General features: G+C 38.8%; 1 protein-coding gene across 6 annotated transcripts in view; it reads left to right on the top strand.

The window, feature by feature from the left end:
- afap1 (actin filament associated protein 1) overlaps window positions 1–13,605 on the top strand; it is a 104,285-nt gene that overhangs the window by 77,965 nt on the left and 12,715 nt on the right. For 4 of the 6 annotated variants that reach the window (XM_016680920.1, XM_016680924.1, XM_016680921.1 and 1 more), the window contains 2 exons: window positions 7,015–7,143; window positions 7,284–7,366. In XM_016680920.1, the coding sequence (XP_016536406.1) occupies window positions 7,015–7,143; window positions 7,284–7,366 (212 nt within the window). The other 2 variants (XM_016680922.1, XM_016680923.1) reach the window with 2 other exon arrangements.

Genomic DNA, 13,605 nt, shown 5'->3' with positions numbered 1-13,605 from the left:
GAAGCAAAGAAAAAAGCCGGCATCTTTTTTTAGTTAACGGCTTGTTTGTATCTTCCATCACTTCCGTGTTGCAGCGAGTTTCAAACGTTGCGCCTTCATTTTTCTTCTCTCTCCGCTGCTCCGTCTTGTTCACGCCCTCAGCCAATCAGTGAACAGCAGCGAAGCTTGCGTCACCTACCAAACCAGGGACGGCCCGGCTGGCCCTGCTCTGAAGCAGGACCCTAAAAAGCAGGGCCAGCCCCGTTGAAAAGGGCTGGTGGAAACGCATTTAAAGTGAGCCGAGCCGAGCCGGCCGAGTAGAGCCGGTGGAAAAGGGGCATAATTGCTGTGTTTGGAATATATTTTTGATGTTCCTGAAGCGGGCATGGTGTTGACACTTTAAATGAATCCAGATGGAGAAGGATACTTGGAAATATCTTTAAGGCTTACTTTTAGAGGATGTTTCTGCTGTAAGGCAATGATAAAGGTCCATCTTACACTGATAAAAATATTTTGCTCCTTAAGGATTTTTTTTTAATCAACAATAGCATTATTTTGTTAACCTACTTACATTTAAAAAATGATACACAGACACACATGCACACATATCGGTGTGTCATCAGAGATCAGAGCATGACACACATGCTGGCAGAATATTTTTATCAGTGTACTTCAAATATTTGCTGGTATGTTGGTGCTTGGGAACTCTGATAGCTTATGGGTAGTATTTGATGTTTTGAAATACTGACTGAAACACAGTAAAATCAAGATGTTTTTTGTTGCATGGATGAACTTAAAAAAAATAGGTTCTTGCTAGTTAAACAATTTATTTTCTGAAAAATGAATGCAATGGCTTGTTTCTTGAACAAATATTTTTGACCTCAATACTAAATATATTTGTGTAAAGACACTAATTTAAATTTTCATTGTTGATTTCACAAATTTAGGTTAAATTTACTTCGCCACATATTCATTTTTCTCAGTGTAGGTTACAGTGAAAAAGGGAAGGAATTAAAGTACAGGAATTGTTGCAAAAAGCTTAAATGAATTGCATTGAAAGGAAGAAGCTGATGGATATTATTTTTCCTTTTTAATTTTTTTTGCTAGCAGAATTTTCTTGTATTTGCCCCAGGCCTTGTTTGAGGGTAGCCCCATTGCATGCCACTTTGTTTTTCATAGTCGTCTGTAAAGAGCTAACTTTTTGTTAATGATACACAGTCATACACGCACACATATCAGTGTAGCATTCCAACCACCCATTTGGAGTATTGCTCAGGTTGAAAGAAGCTATGTGAGGCAGTAAACGGAGCAGTAAAGACTGCTTGACATTTCTCTGCGTGGCAAAAACAGTATATTGTGAACATGACCCGGGTGCATGCAACATCAGCATTAACTTTATTAGCCAGTATTTTGTGTACAAACAAGGAATTTGACTTGTGTTTCAGGTGCTCACAATGTATGGTCTTTATGTATATACATTTCAGAGGAAAAACAACAAAAGATATACATATACATATATCAAGCTCTTAAAGGTTGTCTTTTGTGTTTTACAGTAGATTATTTGACCACTAAGATTGTAAGGTATTCATTGTGTTCACTAGTGAGACTTCCTGTTAGCTGTTTTTTTGCAAGTAGTTGTGCATAGCCCCACCAGAAGATAAACGTCTAAACAGTTTGGGTGCATGATGTGAGGGATCTGCAGAGATGTTAGCTGCCCTTTCTTGACCCTTGATCTGTACAGGTCATGGCTAGAGGCAAGGCCAACCCTAATAATCCTCTTTGCAGACTGGATTGTTTGTTGTAGTTTGGACCTGTCCTGTTTTGTGGATGAGTAAAACCAAATAGTGATGGACGAACACAGGACAAACTGAACAATGGCTCACCAGCAGCTCCTGTGCTCCTTGAGTTGCCTCTCAACCAAGCTTAGTTCCTGGTTGGCAGTATAGACAGTCTTATATGGTCAGTGAGGGGAGGCAGTGTTGGTTCTCTTGAAGTCCACCATTATCTCTACCGTCTTCAGCACACTGAGCTTCCAGGTGGTGCTGACCCTTCTAGTGGACCAGCAGGCTCATCACTATCCTGGATCAGACCAATGACAGTGGTGTCATCTGCAAACTTCAGGAGTTTCACAGACCTTTCTGATGAGGTGCAGCCATTTGTCTACAGAGAGACTTGAAGTTGGGAGAAAACAGAACACAAAGGAACACTAGTGCTGATGGGGTTTGTGTGAGAGAAGATGCTCCCCAGCCTCAGCTGCTGCTTTCAATAGTATCAGTCAGTCAGGAAGCTGGTGATCCATTGACAGGTGAAGAATGACCCTGTGACATTGGGGAACTCCTGGTGTTCCACTGGTGTACTATCCTGGGTGGTCAAAGTGGTGCAGGATGAATTATATTCCTGAGTTGACTGCATGATCTGCCAACCTGTTCTTACCCTTGACCGGCTCATTAGCTCTCTTGGTCTCAATCAGAAGAATTGCTTTCCAAATGTTGTAAAGATGTGTCGTACAATTGTTATGACTTTCTTTCGGGACTCTAGGACTAGATTACTGGCCAAGTAATCCAGGGTTTTCCCCAGTGTATTATAAGCCTGGCAGCTCAACATTCTCTACTAGCCCCCTGCCAGGCTAAGCGTTGCTTGTTTATGTTATTATGTTATGTTATTAGGAAAAAAATAATAATAATAAATGAAAAAAAAACGCGTATTATGTATTTATTTATTTATTTATTTATTTATTTATTTTAGACGGATTGCAAGCCAATTTGTTGCTCTGAGCATTTCACTGGTGGGTAAGATTTATTCCTAAAAGATAGGTTAAGGAATAAACCTATCTTAGCCTATTCCTATTCCTAGGTTTAGGAATAGATTTATTCCTATTCCTAAACCTAGGAGGTAAAGTGAAGCATTTCCTTCACTTTACGTACATCTATATTGTACACAGTGGTCTGGATGAACTGTAAACTATAGATGGGTTTATAGTTCATGCAATTAAAGCTGTCAGTGCGCAGACCAATAACACAGCTGGCGCCTCTGTACGTTGCCTTGTGCGCTGTCACTGCTTGATGAAGTTTACCTCAGCGCGGATTGTGTGCCTACTTTCAAACTGGACACAGGCTGACCTGTATGGATATTTACATCAACCACTTGTGTGGAATTAATTTTCTTTGGCGAACTCCTCATCAAGGTAAGAGTTTAAACCCCACCAGAGTTGCGCTCTGGTTGCGCAACTCTGTGAACCGCAGGAAAAGGGCCGGCCCAAGGCATAAGCAAACTAAGCAGTCGCTTAGGGCCCCAGGGTCATTAAGGGGTCCCCTCAGTGGAGCTGATTTTTATTTTTTTGTAATAATTTCTATGTCATTATAATATCAAAAACACACAATTTCACCATGAAGTGATTTGTTTTTACAATAATATATATTTGCTAATATATGTAGAAATCATTATTTTATGGATAAAAAGAAAAAAAAAACTGCTCTTCGGGGGCCCCTGGTAGTCGGGAAGATACCGCATGCTTTGCCGGTAATTTGAGCTGCTGTGCAATGTGCAGAGCATCCAAACGTCCAAAGCTCCGGTCAGAAGTTAATTAAGTTAGCAAAACAATGTCTGACTTATCCTTCAGGGAGGGAGAAAAGAGGAAAAATAGAAAAAAGCCAAGATAAAGGTTTGTTTTAATGTAATGTAAAATATTTATTAAGCTGCTTATAGAAAATTAGCTTGACCATACCAAATTCAACAGCCAAACATTTATGCTAGGGACTTTGTGTGAAACTGAGTTTAAACTTTAAATGAGTTGATTCTCATGGTTGGCTCTGTATATTTCTGAGGTATTTTTGGCTTCAAAGCAGTGTGTTTGATAATAATTAAAACTTCTCAATGTTTGAAATTGTCAACTCTAGCAAAATGTTTTTACATCAGGCTACATTGATGAGCTGCTCTATGCTGTAGTTGGGCATATGTTGTTTGCTGCTGAGCAGAATCATTTTGTGGCTAAAACAAACATTATTTTTACATCAACTTCTAAGTTATGTGAAACTTCTGTTAAAATCATTTGAAGGCTCAGAATCAGTCCAGTACCGGTCCACATTCTCAGGGGAAATAAATTAAATTTTCAGCTATTGGAGTAATGCTTAAGAGAAATTTATTTAATCAAAAAATGTCATGAATATCTGTATAGGGCTGCACCAATTGCAGTTTTCTGGCCGATCCCTGGTTACTGATCTTTAAAAAGCCTGACCTATCGATTTTGATTTTGGTTGATATGAATTTTTTTTGTCTGAAATGTTGCTAAATATTAGGGTTGAAACGATTCCTCGAGTGATTCGAGTTCCTCAATTATTAAAATTCCTCAAGGAAAATGTATCTGCCTCAAAGCTTCTCCGTACTCCATAAGCTTTACCAGGTTGGTTACTAACATCACTAACAAGAGGGGTACATAACAACCTATAAAATCTTGTCCATTTGTACTTATTACCTTGCACATATGTGCTTAAGCAATATTGAGAAGCTGCATAGAAAGCGTACAAATACATTGACTGTGAAGCATGGTGGTGGAGGGCTCATGATTCAGGCTTTGACTTTACAGCCACAGGATGTGGTCAGTGTGTTGGCAATAGACTCCTCAGTATAATGAACTCTCGCCTATTCCTAGATCATGGATTTATACCATCATCACGGCAAATTATTTGTGGAAAACTCACCTTTTAGCAGATTTTTTTGTACTGAGTATCTAAAATATTTAAAAGAAAATGAATTTGTCATGATTTGTGTGAGGGTGTTGAGGAGTAACACAGGTAGGCCCAGGTTGACATAGATAAATGGTGATTTAATAATGAACAAAAATCCAGAACCTCAGGCAGCACAGAGAAACAGAAGCAACTGGCATTACACACAACGAGGACCCGACAAGAGACGAAGACAACAGGTGGGTTTAAATACACAGGGAGGGTAATCAGGGATTGAGACACACTTGGGAACAATCAGGACAGGATGGCACAGAGACACAGAGGAACAGCACTAAATAAACACAGAAAAACCTCAAAGTAATTATACAGAAAACACAGATCACCACAGAATCTTCGGAATCTTAGGAAAATGGTACCTAGGCATCATTTTACTTGACACAACATTGGCTGGCATTTGCAAAGCAGCCAATCCAGGTGTGACATTCATTTTCTTTGATTTCTGGCAGGCTGTACCCCCAAGAGCAGAGATACGGAACATGGTAGATGTTAGCCTCTACCGTAGTTGTAAGTCTGTTTCCGCTGTCTGTGTTTACATATTAATACATATTGACATAAATTAGTTTTTTGAATTCTTAAAATAGTGAGAAACACTGACAGGGGATCTAAAGTAAACACAGATTTAATTTACACTGTAAAAACAAACATGTTTATTGTGGCTACTCTTGCATCATAATAATGTCCAAACAACAAAAATGCCAGAGTAGTTTTTTAGGAGGAGGTTTTTGACTCACTCAAAATAAAAAGCACTCACGGAGAGTTTTCTGGTTTCAAAGAGAGTATTTTCTTTACTTACAAAATAACAAATATTCTCCGAGTTGACTTCATACAAAAATTTAAATATAAACGTTAATTGTGTGGTAGAAAAACTGTTTCACTCCTCACTCCTTCACCAAACAATCAGATCAACTACAGCAGCTGCTAATTCTCAATAGGCTCCAACAATGGTATTTAATTGAAGATAGTAAGTTGACTTAAATCAGTTTTCTTCAAATTGCTATCAACACTCACTTTTAGTAAGTTACTCGGAATTTGTGGTTGAAAGGTCTCTCCAACTCACTCTACATGAGTTGGATAAACTAAAATATCCAAAATCACTCACATTGTACTTAAAATACAACTAGAATTTTAATTATTTTAAACGTATGCTTTAACATGTTTTAGTTTTTCAAAGATCCTGTACACTGAAAAAGAAAATAGTTCATCCAACTTAATTTGTTAAGTTGGTTTAACTTAATAATTAAGAGGGGGAAGACAATGCAGCAAACACCATCAGGCTGGAATTGAACCTGTGACGGCCACATTGAGGACTAAGGTCTCCTTATATTTGTTGTGCTCTACCCCTGCACCACCACAGCACCACGGTCAGTACAGGATCTGTCCCTGGTGAAGCTTTCATCACGACGTCAGATGTAGGATACATACATCATTGAACTTAATTGTTTTAAATACACCATTTTAGAGTGTTCTCTCAACAAATATTTAGAGTATTCTCTAAAAAGAGTATTCTTAGAGTACGCTTCTTAAAGTGCTCTCTCAAAAGTGTATTTGAAACAATTAAGTTCAGTGCTGTGTTCATATCCTACATCTGACATCTTGACAGAAGCCTCACCAGGGACACAGAAGCTGCGGTGGTGTAAGGGTAGAGGACAACCCACACGAGGAGACTTTAGTCCTCGACGCGGCCGTCACAGGTTCAATTCCAGCCTGATGATCTTTGCTGCATGTCTTCCCTCTCTCACTTTCCTTGCGCTCTTCTGACTGAGAAGATCTGGAAAACGACTCATCTCTGTCCTGCCCCCCTTTAGCCAATGAGTCAATCAATGGCTGACTTCAAACCAACCCTGTCTGGCCGGCCCGATTGGAACCGTGGCTTTCAGGGTTCTTGGAAGTGGGATGGAACCGGGTTAATGTAAGAAGTGCTAATGGTTTGCAGTTCAAAAGGACTTAAAGTCCTGGTTGAAATTTGCCACAATGGGATACATGGTAGAGGCTGCATTATGTTGTGCGACATTTTTCTTCTGAAGGGACAGAGAAGCTTGTCAGATTTGAGGGAAATGGAGCTAATTACAAGATAACCCTGGAAGATTTGATAAGAGGTTTTTAGAATGCTACAACAAACCCACCAAAATGTATGGTCTGAAAATGTACCACTTGGTTTTGGTGAAACCATCAGCCTGTAGTGTCACAGAAAGATTTTATTCATTTTTTCTTTTCAACTGCTTTGTCTTTAATGTTGTGTATGATGCAAAATGAGTAATTTTAAAAGAAACCTCATGTTGTGTTTGTCTTGTAGCAATGGAGGAGCTAGTGACCGAGCTTCGCCTGTTCCTGGACCTGCTGGACAGAGAATATCTGAGTGCTGGAGTCCGAGAGAAGAAGGTCCACCTCTCCAACATCCTGCAACGTGTGCTTTCAGACAAAGGTGAAATGAAGAGTCTTCATCTTATCTCAAACTTTTCATGTGGGAAGATTCTCCTTACCCAGTTGGAGTTGATCATTTTACAGTTGTCCCTGTTATTCCTGTCATTACTAGTGCTAATGTGAGCTCTTTGATTTTTGCAGAACCTTCATTTAAATCTGAGATCCACAGTGGTTTGCCAGCCCCACCTCAGATGCCCCTGCCAGAGATTCCTCAGCCATGGCTGGTAAGTTTCACATCCTTCAGGTTTGACACTGCATTCACACTGCAGCCTGAAGTGACTTATTTCCGATTGTTTGTCAAATCAGATTTTTTTTTGCCAGGGCCGTTCATACTTCCAAATATATGCCACCCCTGTATGTGTTTTCCAGTGTGAACGGGCAAACAACCTGAAAGTGTCCCACTTGTGCAGTAGAGGGCGCAATAACATCAGCGTTTTCAGTGTTCTGTCAACCGCCACAAAAAAAAAAAGTGCCCAGTGTTTGCGGAAGTAAACATGGTTGCTAACGGTGGAGCTTAGCTTATGATTTTGAAGATGTTGTCTGACCGGAGCAGCATAATAGCAACTTAATCCTCATTATGGTCCGTCATGATTGTTGTTTTTATTCCTGTTTGGGCCTATCAGGGCGCAGAATAGGGACATTTGTTGAATATCTATGACATTCAGGTCAGACGAATGCAACCTGGACGTTAGGTTACATTTGAATCGGATACATATCGGATACCCGAGTGGCCTGGGCCACATTCGAAAAGAGTCCGAGCTGTGCTGTTCAGACTGTCAAAAGGATCAGATACAGGTCGCATTACGTCAAACACAATCAGAATTGGGTCACTTCAGGCTGCAGTGTGAACACAGGCTAAGATCCCATCCACACAGAAACAATTATAAGTGTATCTGCGAAGATTTCTTGTCAATTATGCATCAATCCGATGCTTTGGAAAACCTGAAACAATTATTGTTGAAACTAGGTCCCATGGTGGATAAATTGCAAATGCTGGTTTCATGCTGCATCTTTTTCTCTCTGTCCTGCATGCTCCTCACTATCACAAATGGCAAACATGGTGTCGCTTGTTGGTGTTTTTTTTTTTTTTTGCCTCATTTTCTGGTCATGTTACAGCACCATAGATTGGCCCAGCTTATCTTCTACAGTAATTCCTACAGTGCTGTGTTGTGTTGTGTGGATGTACATTTTTTCTCAATAGTTTACAAAAATTTATTATGTTTTTCTCTGTGTGAACAGGGCCTAAATTTCACATGTAGCTTTTGCTTTGTTTTTCATTTCCAGTATGTGCTTTGTTAGAATGACTTACTGGATGCATTTCCAGTAAACTGGTTGACCAGTAAACTCTGCCATTTTGTTTAGTGAAAACTAACTTTCATGGTTTTAGTGTTGCCAGGGTAACTGGCAACACTAAAACCATGAAAGTTAGTTTTTGTTGCTCTGAATTAAGTTGAACAAACGTTAATGAGGCTTTCCAAACTGCCAGAACACACAAGCACAGGTTTATTTTAGATTTCTAGATACTTGTGAACATCTCTGTATGTTGACAGTGAAGTGGCAGAATTTGTTTGTTTTTTTCTTCATGGATGGAGAGAAAGCTGTTTGGGCAAAACCAAACAGCTCAGTTTTGTAAACTTGTAGTAATATATGGGATGCATAGATATTATGATATATAGCAAAGTAGCTACTATTCATTAAAAAAATAATCATTGTTGTTGTAAATCAAACAGAACTAACTGTCCTAACCTGTGAGTTCCTTAGGGGTCAGTTCCAGTGTTCTGACTATCAGTGCTACCTCATCAGATTTTCCTACCACAGCACGGATAGGTAGCTAAGTCTATCAGTGCTAAGCATCCAAAACTTCTACCATGATGTTTACAAATAGAAAACTATATGTTAAATATATTGACTAACATTATTTGAGTGACGGGACTGAAGTGGAAACTTAGGAGTTATGCTTAGCTTAGTATTGGAACAATTTATGTACATGATGAAACCACAAGATCACTTCCTTCATCTGAATATCCTACCCGTTTAAAATGAAAAGCTTTAGATGTATGCACTAATCCTTTTATTAGAATATCTTACCTTTTAAAAAAATATTTTAAATACAAAGGTGTTTGTAAGAATAAAATGATATCAGACAGGGGAAACATGTTTTTATTGGAATTAAATTAAACACAGACAAATACAGATCACCGCAAAACATGTTGTATGACAGACTTTATTAATTGCAGCGCAGCCACAATGTGTCCACTGAACTGTGCAGGTCACTGTGTACCTGAAATGATAGGATATGATTAATATACACTAACATTACACCACTACACAGCTTCAGTCTCACATACTATTTACAAGCTGCCTGTCATGTAAACTAAAAACATGAAGTAATACAGCAGCTTAATGAAAGCCAGGTATAAAATAAATTAAATAAAGCTTAGTGTAATCTGCAATGAAATAAAACACATGAAATTAAACTTCCACATGTAGGACATATTTATAAGAAATCTGCTGAGTAAGCAGTATGTGACGTAGCACCGATGTGTGCATTACCACAAGGTAGGGTGGATTTACTGGTAGCATAGAAAAACAGAACACTGGGTATATCGTTTGCTTTTTACATGCTTCTTTTAGCGGGCATCTTTAAATCTTTCAATTACATTTCTAATAATTTTTATTCACTTGTATATGTCATCAGCTTGATGAGCTGTCCAGTCTAGTTTATCGCTTAGTTCAAATTGGTGAGTGACTTTGAAGTAGTTACCTTGTTTTAAGACCATATTTATGTCTTCTCATGAACTACACCTATTTGTGGATCAGTTATGCAGTCACTTATTCACATTTTTCTGTGGAAATTATTCATAGAAATTTAATCTATTCACAAATCTTTTTTTCTTGTAAGGGATTTCAGAACATGCAGCTTGCAAAGCTGAAATACCTAGACTCAATGCTATTTGGCAAGCTATTTGCTGGAGTTTGAGATGCAACCTATCCAGAAGCGCTATTCATTTTCTTTTACGGATTGGTTGAGCCCCCAAAAGCAGATGGTAGATGTTAATTTCTGTGGTAGTGCCAATAGATTCTGTTAAGAGTCCATGCCTCGAATAATCATCACTGTTTTGACGGCAAAATAGGAACAACACACTATTACGCAGGTGGTCATAATGTTGTGCTTGATTGATGAATACAACTTCTTGTCAAGCTTAAACATATTTAAAGGTTGTTTCTATAATGGACCAGCTTTACTGGTCCAGAAAAATCTCTAGAAATGAAAACTTTCTGCTGGAAATAGTTTTTGCCTTTTCTCGGTGCTTGCAGTTTGAAAGAAACACAAGGATCCATCTTATCATACAAGAAAATCGAGATTCTTGGAGAAAGTTAACTGAGATACTATTTGTGAAAACATTGAATTTGATACAGAAAACCATAAATCTCAGCTTTGATTTGATAGCTTGTTTCACTTTCCTGGGATAGCAGTTAGTACTCCATCTACCTCAAATCCTCATATGAACTGTTCTGTTGATACTTCATGAGCATGGTGACAGATTTAACTATGCTGCTATGCCTTGGAGCCATGTGTGCTGTCTTTCATATTCCTGTGTAAATCCTTTGGCATGTTTTCCTGTCTGACATCAATTTATGCATAATCATGGCAGTGAGTGACAACATAAGGAGCATACATGACTGTATGCTGACTGACAGACATATATGGCAGATTGTAATTAGAAACAGAGTTCAGTCTCCTCTGGTGACTGTATGTCCGGATGTGAAGGTATTATTCTGTCCAGGGGCAACTGAAGCAAATCTGATCTGGTTGTGATTTTCTTTTCAAATGTAAAAAAGGAAAGACAAAGAAACCACATATTAAGCCATCTATGATATTTGTTCCTTTAACATACTGATTGTGGTGAATAAACATCTAACATTAATTTGGTGTTAGACTAAAGTCTGGAAGTGGAATACCCCAAAATTTCCCTGTCTGTCACTGTGTGTTTAAGGTAATTTCACACATGTGCAGAGTGCACAAGAATAAGTTCATGGAAAAATAGTTCCCCTAAATACTGTTGAATGGAAATCCTCTCCCTGCCAGTTCAGTCTTCTGCTTTGAAATGAGCCACCCTCATGTTTCCACACACAGTCTTGCATAAGCTGCCCTGGCAGAGATAGAACAGCCCTCCTCTCCCTTCTGTCTCCTCCCATCCCAGGTTATAGAAAGTGTTATTAAGCTTTTTGTATGCTACGTGTCCACAACTGGACAAATCATGCTTCAGTCATTGGCAGGGTAAAAGCCTGGAATGGATATTCACCCTATTTACTCTGATAGGCTGAGACATCGAGTAGATTTTAGTAATTAATGACAAAAATTATAAAAAAACAAACTTACAAAAAACTCAGGGAACACAGGGAGCCAGAGCTGAACAAAACAAGAATCCAGGGTAAAAAGACAGCAGGGCCACACAGACAAAAAATGTGACTTAACAGGGAAATAATGGGATTAACCAGCAAGGAGTGAGGGCAGCAGAGGGGTTTAAATTAGGGGTGCACCGATTCATCGACCAGCCAATTTCGCCACTCCAATTTCCTTGATTTTGATAATCACCCGATACTTGCATGTAAAGCCGAGCTCATCCCCCAATCTTGTCTACACCAGCAAAAGTCTAGAAATCAGCCATTGTCCTCTTCTGCTATCTTGTAAAAGAAGTTTGGCTGACAGACTGGCCCACTGGCTCATATCTGCACATTTTCAGTTAACAGTAGTTAACCCCATTATTGCTAACTCAACAACTTTCTTTCTACATTTACCGACATTTCAGGCAAAAAAGATTGGTGTCAGACAAAATCGAAATAATCGGATCACTCTTATTAAAGATCGGTAATTGGCAATCAGCCAGAAAACTGCAGTCGGTGAACTCCTAGTTTAAATACTGAGAGAATGAATGCTGGAACAATATACCTGGACTGATTAGCTAATGGGTTGTGGGTGTGAGGAGATAAAGAGAGAAAATGGCACAGGGTGTACACAACAGGGGAACCAAGAAAACTAATCTGTAAGTAACGAAGAATGACTAGACACAGATAAGAAATGAACATCATTAAAGTAGAATCATTAAGAACTGAACTAAGGAAAAACAGAAACAAGGCTGATTTAATCAAAGTGATTTGATTAAATCAGGAACACAAAATAATAATGAAACTAGAAACCAATAAATCAAAACCCCAAAACAACCCACGGTCCCGACATTATTTTTAAATTCTTCTCTCCAAAAAAGCGTAGAGGCCTTAAAAAAAGATGCTGACCAATACATTTAAGTAGTTATGTTGATTGTTTTAGCTCATTGTTGATTGTTGATTGTTTTAGCTTAGTTGCTTCTAGCCAGTGTCTAGTCACACCATCAGTTGGGTCCTACGGGGCAATCAATGCTCTGCAGCATGCCTGCTCAAACAGAATGTGTACAAGTCCTCATGCTTGTAGAAACACAAATGATTTCCATCTGTGTTGATGTTGGAGAGTACAGCGAACCTCCCCCACCTCATCCACCCTTTGCACCCTCCCCTCTTTTTCCTCGTCTTTGCCTAAACAGACCTTGCCTAGCTTTGTAGGTGTTGCTTCATGTAAATATCAACTTTAATCACGTTCATTTTCTTTGCTGCACTTGTAACAGAAAAAGCTTTTGGATAGATAGATAGATAGATAGATAGATAGATAGATAGATAGATAGATAGATAATTTATTAGTCTCCCATAGGAGAAATTTATCCTGGAAGCAGGGGCAAAAAACTGCAGTACAACAATAAAAAGCTCATCCAAAAGGACAGTAATCATGAATAAATAAAAAACTAAGTAAAAAAAAATACATATAGCCACAAATGTCAGATCAGCAGTACATCTCCAATACATCCTCTACATGCTACCCTTGGTCATTGTCTGGACCTCCTGTTGCTCTGTCCAGGCCCCACTAGTCTGCCATTTATCAAGTTAGTAGAGAGAGGTACAAATGAATGTTTCAGATGATTGTATTTGCAAAGAGGGACCCTGAACCTTCTTCCAGAGTTCATAAGAACATATTCTGATGCGAGCACATGTGACCCATCAGACAGGATGTTCTGAGTTCACCTGATGGTAGCCTGCTCCAGCAGAAGTTGTGGAGAAGATGGATCCGGAGTGTTGATAATCTTGCTTGCCATCTTCACCAGACTTTGAATTTGAGTTTTTAATTTAACAGTGAGATTCCCAAACCATCCAGTGATGCCATATCTAAATAGACTTGACAGTTGCCCTATAAAAGATCAGCATTATCATTTTAGAAACACCACACAATCAAAGACATCTAAGAAAATAGAGATGCTGTTGAACCTTTGCACATACATTTGTCACATGTGTGCACCAACTTAGATCGCCATCTATGAACACACCTAAATATTTAAAAGATGGAACCTATTTGATCGAGCAGCCATGCATGGCT

Source organism: Poecilia formosa, unplaced genomic scaffold (assembly GCF_000485575.1).
Source record: "Poecilia formosa unplaced genomic scaffold, Poecilia_formosa-5.1.2 Scaffold262, whole genome shotgun sequence".
NCBI lineage: Eukaryota > Metazoa > Chordata > Actinopteri > Cyprinodontiformes > Poeciliidae > Poecilia > Poecilia formosa.
The sequence above is the reverse complement of the archived record's forward strand: the minus strand, read 5'-3'. Positions and strand labels throughout refer to the sequence as shown.